Source organism: Pocillopora damicornis, chromosome 4 (assembly GCF_964200805.1).
Source record: "Pocillopora damicornis chromosome 4, jaPocDami1.2, whole genome shotgun sequence".
NCBI classification, from domain to species: domain Eukaryota; kingdom Metazoa; phylum Cnidaria; class Anthozoa; order Scleractinia; family Pocilloporidae; genus Pocillopora; species Pocillopora damicornis.
The window spans coordinates 16,218,800-16,228,638 of NC_142673.1; the positions used below are offsets into that span (position 1 = coordinate 16,218,800).

At 37.7% G+C, this 9,839-nt stretch overlaps 2 protein-coding genes across 9 annotated transcripts in view; both read left to right on the plus strand.

Annotated features, from left to right (window-relative positions):
- The window catches only part of LOC149047010 (uncharacterized), a 38,609-nt gene that overhangs the window by 14,827 nt on the left and 13,943 nt on the right, over positions 1-9,839 (plus strand). For 3 of the 4 annotated variants that reach the window (XM_089203317.1, XM_089203318.1, XM_089203316.1), the window contains exon 3: positions 239-812. The gene's annotated coding sequence lies outside the window, so the exon portion shown is untranslated. Of the gene's footprint in view, positions 1-238; positions 813-9,839 lie in introns of those variants that run through there. The other variant, XR_016185722.1, reaches the window with a different exon arrangement.
- The window catches only part of LOC149047011 (uncharacterized), a 31,300-nt gene continuing 23,357 nt past the window's right edge, over positions 1,897-9,839 (plus strand). For 2 of the 5 annotated variants that reach the window (XM_089203324.1, XM_089203326.1), the window contains exons 1-6: positions 2,144-3,908; positions 4,499-4,589; positions 7,240-7,286; positions 7,470-7,512; positions 7,998-8,059; positions 9,798-9,835. In XM_089203324.1, the coding sequence (XP_089059450.1) occupies positions 3,748-3,908; positions 4,499-4,589; positions 7,240-7,286; positions 7,470-7,512; positions 7,998-8,059; positions 9,798-9,835 (442 nt within the window). In that variant the 5' untranslated portion in view covers positions 2,144-3,747. The other 3 variants (XM_089203328.1, XM_089203327.1, XM_089203325.1) reach the window with 3 other exon arrangements.

The window sequence follows — 9,839 nt, forward strand, 5'->3', positions numbered from 1 at the left end:
CTCGAATTAAAAAATGGTTTTATTTTTTTGTCATTGTAAGCCTTTCAGCCCGCGGTGTCAATTAATTTGTCCTGGATTTAATTTCATTGCCATGCCTATTTACTGACGTATTAGTTTCTTGTCCCAAATTGTTGTTGTTTTTTTCGTGCAAGCAATTTTCTTTTCTTTTGAATAAAAGCGCCCCCTGTATAAACTTTGATGGAGATTTAAGATCTTTTAATATGTTTTTGGTACTTAGGTAATCATGCAAGAGGACAAACATGGATATGATCATCTCTGAGTCCTGGACCTTGTGCTACAGCGATGAGGTACAGCCATGTGAAAGCACCACTTTGTAATTTACAATGCTTAGGGCACTCGAAACTGAGTCTGCCAAGTTGACATTTTTATTCCATTTGCTTAGTCTTCTTCTTAGTCACCAAGAACGTAGCCGGAGTGACATTAATATCTGAATTTATTTTGTACCTTCCAAACCGTTCTAACAACCAAAATAGGGCAAAAGCTCAATTTTTTTACATATGGTGTTAATTCTTGACCACAAAGGTTCAAGAATTATAATGTAATGATATCTTTAGCTTTATCTTAGCTCTAAAACTGAAATCTAAAGGAGTTTTTGGCCGGTTATACCATTTTTTAAGCAACTTGTTACATCAAGAAGATGATCATGTTCAGTTCAACAGTATTTTAGCATTTCTTTGACATCACTTCCTTTTGTTAAGATTTGCATTTTAATCTAATTAAGTCGTATCAAACGAGAAAGTGAACGGTAGAAGTATATTTTGATGTAAGAAATTAAAATTTTCAACTCCATAGCCAGTTCTGTTCATACTCCGCATAGCTGCACGTGATAGAAACCTTCTGAAATGCAAGGAGTCTAACTTTTTTTGTTTATCTTTTGGGTAAAACATACAAATCGAAATTTTTTATGATTCTTATGATAAAATCATATTTCACTGATCATTTTTAGGTCTCTTGAGATCGCTTCTGATTTCAGAAATGTTTGCAAGGTCCAGAAAAAACCAGTGCTTTGTATGAGGGTCTCAATGGGGTTGACTGATAGCCGTAAAATAGCCACGAAATGTAGCCGTTAGGCGTAAAAATTGACAAATTTTGAGCGACAGTCGTAAAAAAAGTTAACGGTTAATAAATTTTTAGGTGACAACAGCGGGAAGATATCAACCGTTAGCCGTAAAATGGCCAAAAAATTTTACCGTTAGCCATAAAAGCCATCACCCCATTGAGACCCTCATGTAGGAAATGTTAAATCACGTGGACAATGTTTATTTATCTGTAAGGCCTCTGGTGAGAAAGATAACCTCTCTTTTCCTCAGTTGATGGGTAATGGAGCCATGGAAATTTATCGGCCAGTCCAGCAATCTATACGGGCTCATTATTTTTTAATTCTTTACCAGGGTTTTCATTTTTAACAATACGAGGTAGGTTGTTGTCTTTAAGCAACAGCATTTTATTATCAGTTTCACGTCACCAATGACTTATTTTCAAAGAGTAATTGTAGTCTGAAGTGGCCTAACGTTTGCGACGCGACGCAAATGATGTAGAATCGATAAGTCCAGTGTTAGATCAAAGTCAGTATCTGACGCAGTTGTGTACCCACCCCTCCCCTAACCCAACAATGATAAACTACTAACCAGGTATGATAAGTGTTGGTTTAAGGGAGGGGTAGGTGCGCTGTTGCTCAAATGAGTCTCACCTAACAGAGGTGGCCATGAACTGCATACAGCTTTCACTCTTTATAAAGCAAACCTAAACTGATCGAGTGCTTGAATTTTTACTTGTTTGTTGGCAAACGTTTGTGGTTTAAAAGAGCTATTAAAAGGAAACACGTCAATCTGCGCAGTGCTTCCCGCGTTTTATTTCTTGTAATTTGATGTGCCTAGAGACTGGGAACAAATAATAAATCAAACATGGCGGCGGAAAATGGACAGGAGAAGAGGGCTTTTTACTCTCCTGTAGTACTATGTTATTTGCAAGGAAAACGGAAGCTTAAGTGTTCCATGACGTGAGAGTGTATTTCACTCTTTTTTCGTTATGTGAAGAAGGAAACGCGAGGATAACGTGTCAACACACACGTGCACCAAACCATCATGGAGCATTCATAGATACAGTCAGCCAAAGGTAAGGTTGCCTGCTCAAGAAATACTTGTTTAAAGCAAGCTGTATTTATTTTTATTGTCTTTAAAGTTCATACATCATGTTGAACAAAGAGTAATCCGTGAGATGTAATCAAAGTGGCCCTCCAAGTTGTAATTGCGCATGTAAGTTTAGGGCCTGTTTACATGGAGGTGGGGGACTCCAGGTAGGTAAGGTAACCCGCTTAGTTGGGGTAACCCAGGTTCAGATTTATTGTAGCAATGCTGGCCACAATGAGTGGATATTTTTCATTTGAATAGACATTGTTTTCAATACTTATTATCCAAGAACTTCCCAAATTTTTTTCCCCTCTAGGAGAGTTTGAACGTCACTGTCTGTGAGCAATATGGATTTTTTTGTTTTTTTGGTTTTCTTCTGCTTCTATGAAAGCTTGAATGTCACCCTCTGTAAGAAATTTGAATTTACAGTGTTGAGATATGGTGAATGCGTAGCCAGGTTCATTTATCAACCTTGCAGATTGGCATAAAAAATGATTGATGTGTCAGCAACTGATTGGTGATATTAAACATGTAAAAAAAATATAGTAATTTTACAAGTGTGCTGTTATGGCTGTTCTTAGGGTTGGACATTCTTGCACAACACAGCAGTTTATACAATAAATATATGTTATTTTCCAGGTGGGAGGTCTGTATTGGGAAAAATTGTGCCCCAGGTCTTGGATAATACAGCCAAGGGCAGTACTCAAGACAGAGGGCACAGTTTTTCCCAATACAGACAGACCCAGGCTGGTGAATTGCATTTTTCGTTTTTTTTTTTTTTTTTTCTCCTGAAACTTAGAGAGATGCATTGACAAAATGAACCACAATAATTTAGAGTTGTATTTTTGGCAAGATTCTCCATAAACAACATTTTTTAGCAAGTGGGTGGTATAGAAAACAGAAGTACTGCAGATTAACGAGGGAAGCTTCATTAAAATATTTTATTTCAATATGGGTACATATGAATGAAAAACTTATTTGAAACTCTTCCAAGCAAACTTTGAAACAATTACAATATTTGTGATGGAAAAAAAATGCAAATTTTTTTTGAAATAGCCTCCTGCTGAAAGCAAGAAGGACAGGTCAGGTGCCATCTCTCAATCTTCTAGTTCAGCTGTATACAAACTTGAAATCATTGTCTTCAAAATGTTGAGAACACACTTTGGTACTAGATACTCTTAAGTATTTACTTTGATCTTTTTTATCTAAATTCCTTATCTGTTTTTAAAGAAACTGAAAAACAACCACAACATTTAAAAATCGAGACAAGACAGAGTTATTTTTCTGACCATTTACTCATGCAGATTAAAACACAAATTCAGTTTGTGTGACTGGTACTTGAAGAAATAAAGCATGGATACTTAACTTCTAAAGCTTAGGATCCTTAGCACATAATAAAGAAAATACAAATCCAGCTTTGTGGAAATACTGTAGCAGTTACAGGCACAGCAATAGTCAATCATTCCTTATGATTTGCATTTAAATTTGTTATGACAGCAACTGTTGTTTGCCTATTTTGGATCAAGTGACTTATATATGATGTATGAAGCTAAAAAGTTCTAGTTAATTTGTGGATAACTGATGGGTCAACTTTTTCATGATTGCCGGATTTTTATTACAAAATAATGAAGAAAGTTACAAGTTTCTTCCAGGAAAGGGTTCTAGAATTTCATTATTTTGTTTGTTTGTCATTTTTTACAGTCTAGATCATGAAAGTAGACAAACCTGCTGGTTGAAGATATTAGCACACACTCAGCGGTAAATATACATATACTTTGAATCACAATATAAAAGGCAATTCCTTTTAATCTTGTTGTAAAAAGGGTTCATCACTCCAACGAGGGAGAAGCTAGATCAACAGGAGTCTAGTACTCCTGCTTGGGTCACCCATTCCAAACTGGTCAAAGGGTAAAGATCAGTCTTTAAGTCTTATTAACACATTCTGAGGTCCAAAACAACAATATTTTTAGATTCTTTTAAAGGGCAGGACTTTCACATATTCTTTTCCTAAAATATATTTTATTGTGTGAATTCAAAAATTGTAAGGGTTGGGATAGGGAGGAGTACCTTCTCCCAAAGTTGTGTTGACAGATGAGTTCCATATCTCGACCAAGATTTTTATTTAATCAGTTACAGTACAGTATAACTGCTTAATTTAATTAAGGTGGATAATAATGTACTAATCAGTGAGGGGTTACCCATTCGAGGGCATCACAGTGGGGTTTCTTTCTTTGCTGTTCATATATTCTCTTCATCATCGTTTAGCAGTAAACCTCTTGCCCCTTTGATTTCTTGTTCTATGAAATGAATATTTCAATTATTGTTTTTGTTCCCATCCTACATGGTAGGTTTGTGACATCTACAGAGCCTCAGTCTAGCACTGGAAGAGGTAAGTGTAAAAGGAGTCACCACTGGCAACACAGACTCATCATGAGTTGGGTAAGGACCTCCTGACCAAAGTATTAGATGGTTAATCACCATTAATGTCTGTGGTATGTTTAATACATATGCATACTCACAGAATTCTTTTTATTGTTAATTTTATACAGGGAAACCTGTCTATTGACATGGCTCTAGTAAATTGCATATTAAGAACAAATGCTCAACTTTTCAGTCCACTAGTGACGAATACCTGATGTATGATTGTGGTATTTGAAAGACTACTATCAAAGTATTCCTTTTGGATGCCATTTAGTAAACCCTCTCCTTTAAAAAAAGCTTCATTTTTAGGGGGAGGACATTGCATGACATCTCAAAGAACTGTCGCAAAGAAGACTATGTAAATAGCTAACCATGACAATAAAAAGAAACTGGAAAGAAGGGAAAAAATACAAAACTTTCATTATAGGTATTTTGCTCTCTCTCCTCCCACCCTCCCTTTATTGACTTATTTAAAGTGATATTTTTTACTGACTGTCCTCTTGCCAGGCTGACTGACCAACAGATTGGTTTGTTAGGAGCATATCCTATAAAGAAACAGGCAGAATGCATGCCCAGTCCACCTAGTAACTGCACTGTATTTTACTACTGGCTGACTGACCACCTGGGGTCACTGACTGTCTGTAGAGTTTACTACTTGGCAAGCTGGCTGATCAACTGACTGTCAACTTGTGTGCTAGCCTGACTTTTTGACTTGGTAATTTGGTGTTAACAACTGAGTTGATAACATAAATTGGCCTCCGTAAAAATTTTCAAAGCTGATGTGTTGAGCTTTAGCCCTTTGTCCTTTGCTCTGACCAAGGTAAGGACATATGCTCAAAATGTCAGCTTTGAAACTCTTTACAAAGGCTGATCTACATTATCAACTCAGGTGATAATACCAAATTACCTTGTTATGCTCTTCCACTCATGTAGCACTACAGTTGCTTTAGAAATGTACCCCTTTTATTCATTTTACTTTTTGACTGACTGACTGCCTGACAAATTGACTAACTAATGGACTGATCTGGTTTTATCAACTGAGTTGATAATGTGAGTTGGTCACCTTCAAGAGAAACTAAAGGTGATGTTTAAAGTGTTAGTTAAACGTCAGCTTTAGCATCTTTCTATGGTGACCATTTCACATTATCAACTCATTTGATCAAACCAAATTATCTAGTAATTGTACCCCCACTAATGCAGCATCGCAGTTTCATTAGAAAATTACACTTTTATGCATTGACTGAGTGACTGACTAGCTTTCTGACTTGCTGGCCTGCTGTCTGACTGACAGTATGACTAACTGAATGACCAGCTGTCTGAGTAGCTGACTGCCTTGCATAATGGCTGACTGACCAACTGACTGGTTAAGGGCCTACCTAATTAACAGACTGCATATTCAGTCCACCTTAAAACTGTAGAGTAAGTCACTTACTGGCTGACTGACTCAATGACTGTCAGATGAATTTACTTGCTGACAAGCTGGCTAACTTACTTGTCAGTGGCTTGTTGACTGACTGAGAAGTGGCTTGCTGATTGAGTATGGAATTGAGTAGGTGAGTGGATGAATATGTGAGTGAATGGCAGGGTGCTGGTGTTCTGGCCTTACTGATTTACTGACTGACTGATGAACTAAATGACCAAATGAAAGGCTGATTGAATCACTAAATGATCCTCTAAGAGGCCAACTGACAGACTGACTGACTGACTGACTGACTAACTGACTGGCTGGCTGGCTAGCTGACTGACTGACTGAGAGGCTGACTGGGGGTGGACTTACAGTCCAACTGACTTGCTGGGTAATGGAGCGACTGACTGGCAGACTGGTTGGCTGACTAATTATTGGCTGGCTGCATGACTTCTTGTCTGTCTTACTGGCTGGTTGACTGATTTTATGACTGACTGAGTCACTGACACTCTGATTGACTGACTGGCTGACTGACTGGTTGGTTGGCTGACCAATCGACTGAATGAATAGTTGAGCAAATTGGTTGACTGACTGAATGGCTTTTAGAAGGGCTGACAGGCTATCTAAGTGGTTGGCTGACTGAGTGGCTGACTTACTGACTGACTGACTGACTGAATGGTGTGCAGACTGACTGACTGACCTACTGGCTGAGTGACTCTTTGACTGGCTTGGTGGTTGACTTACTGATTGGCTGGCTGGTCAGTTGACTGACTGAATGACTTTGAATGACTTTCTGAGTGGCTCTGGCTAACTGTTTATTTGCAACTGAATTACTGCCTGACCAACTGACTGGCTGAATGAGTGGCTAGCCAACAGACTTGTTCACTGACTTACTGACTGGCTGGCTGCCTGGCTGACTGACTGACTGGCTGGCTGATTTACTGTTTGGCTGTCTTACTGACTTGCTGAATGTGTCTTGACAACTTACTTGCTGACTGGCTCATCTCCTGACCTAGTGACTGAATGGCGGATGGACTGGCTATCTGAAAAATTACTCACCAGCAATGTGACTTATTAACCGGCTGGCCAGCTAAATAACTGACTGGCTGGCTGACTGATTGGCCTACTGACTAACTGACCATCGTACAGATTAAAACAATGCTACTGTGGTGAATAGCATTGTTACACTATGATTCTTTTCTAGTTGAATCAGGAGTGTCAAAAATGTACGTTAGTAATTTTCTCGTTTCTTTCCTTCTTCAGGTAACTTCTAAAGTTACGAGTCCAAGTCGAGGATACGTTCTATTTTGGTGAGTAAAAGTGATGTGTTGTGGTTAAACCGCCTGTACTGAATTATTTAATTCCTTAGAAGTTTCCGCATGCAAAATTTTGCATTTGTAATTATTTTCAATGTTATTATGGAGCAAAATATTTTAACTGGAACCAAAAACGTGTACTTCTTCAGTATTTCTCGATTAAATTTTCCCTTCCAGTAAAGACGAAGGGTCAAGGAAGACGATAATACTTTTTTTCCTGGTGAGCAAAGTTCATCGTTGCGCCCCTTGAACTCAAGTCCTTGCTATTCAATATAAGTTTCCACATTTCCACAATTTGCACCCGCAAATATTTTCAGTGTTCTGCGCAATAAATCATTTTCACTGGAAACAGGGACCCAATTCTCGAAAGTTCCGGTAACATAGCGGGCCCAAAGCCATATTTTAAAAGAAAATTTAACGAAAATATGAGCTGGTTTTAAGTTTTAAAACTTTTAAAACCCCCATCCTGAATCAAAACAGGACAGCCTTACGTACCTGTCGAGTAACGGGACCTTCGAGTACAGGCCTGGGCCCCAGAAACGTCGAACCTTTTAAAGTGAATTCTATGTTACAGAGTAGAAAGTTTCCACCTCGGAAATTTACACCCACAAATATTTTAAATGTCGTTGTGCAGTAAATCATTTTCGAGTGGACCCAGAAGTGTTAAATTCTTCATTATTTCAAGGGTTACTTTTCCTGTCCCAGGTACTGCAAAGATTGCTAGTTAAAAAACAAGAGCAAGAGAGAAGAAACTATTTTGTAATTTGGTGAGTATAAATGATGTGTTATTGCTGAACTTCTTGAACTGAAATCTGTTATTTTAATGAGATTACCATCTTCGGAAATTTGCGTAATAAATATATGTTATTTGCCGGCTGGGAGGTCCGTATGGTGAAAAACTGTGACCGAGGTCTTGAAAATGCTGCCCGAGGCCGTAGGCCGAGGGCAGAATTTTCAAGGCCGAGGTCACAGTTTTTCACCATACGGACCGACCCTTAGCCGGTAAATAACATATTTATTGTTTTTAAACTTGACGAAATTCTTTCCGAAAGAACCCGAATGATTTATGGACGTAAATACGGCAAGATCTTCCATAAACTGAACAATTTTTGAGTGGGTAAATGGTAGTTAAAATAGAGGTGATACAAATTTAAGAGAGATGCCTTAGCGAAACATTTTCATTTCCGTAACGATAAAGGTGATTTAAAAGGCTTCCAAATAAACTTTGAAACATTATTTTTACAAGTATCTGTCACAATATGACACCTGTCAATTAGAGAGCGCGCAAGAAAAAAAAAGCGCAGGAACATTTGAAAACCAACAGAACTAGTTTGGCAAGGACTGTCACGACAATATTTTCTTCAAAATCAGTCAATGATCTAACGGAAAGTATTATTCACTCTCATCGACCATTCATTCATGTACGAAGATTTACCTCTGTTCTTTAAGTAAACGGCGAGGAAAGTAATTGTGAGTAAATTCAATTTTTTTATTTTGAAGTATTGGGGGTTTGCTCGTTTGTTTGCTGTAATGGCGTGTTTAATTCTGGTCTTTCCTTCACAAAAACTAAATTCGAACGGCAAACTCCAACGAGACACAAGAGAATTTAATGCGGCCTTTTCTCAAAAAATTCCTTCAACTGTTGTGCAATTTACGGTACAAATGTCCAAATTGAACGGAATTGGAAAGACTCACCGGGAGCGTATATTTGTTGTAGAACTTAAATTAAAACTTTGCTCGCTCTTTCACTATGAACAAATTGCTCGAGAAAATTCAGATATTAAATGAATGAAAGTTCCATCGTTCAGTTTAACTGTAACCAAATACCTCACGTTTCAACTTTCTGGGTACTTTTTGCGAACGATTAAAATTAATTGCAGTCGGTTTTTTGGCCGCTTGTCAACTAACGTAATGACACTATTGTTTAAACAAATTCATTCTGAAACCAATATTTTTCTGTCAACCAAAGTGATTTGATAGAGAGAAAAGAGAGGATTCATAGGTTATTTATCGGCTTGAGGTAGTGACCGACGTGTTTGCTTAAAAATACTGCCCAGCCGGAAAACGAGGTATATTTATGAAAAATGACAACGAAAGTTGGGATGTACTCGGCGACTCACGAAAGCGTTACTGCGGCCCGTGGGCAGAGATAGGAAAATACTGACCGGGTAAAGAACCAATCAGATTGCAAGATTCGTTACCGTGCCCTCTAAAAAAACAATAAAATATTTTCTTTCTCTCTGAGTAGCATCTTTGAATTGAACCAGGAATGCTAACTTATTAGATATAAATTTGCTTGCTTACTATACTATTCCAGATACCGGAAATATTTCAAATTTAGAAAGATGGTGAGAGAAGATGAAAATACTTTGGTGATTATCGGTCTTAGAGGGAACAATGTTGGCGTATTTTAACAATTAAGATATTTTACTTCCAGTCAACTTTTAGTTGTTATTAGGAGTTCAGCATTGCAGTACATTTGTAATTTTCCTATTTTTTTTTAAGTTTGAGTTACATTACCATTATGAACTTCACGGAACAATGTAA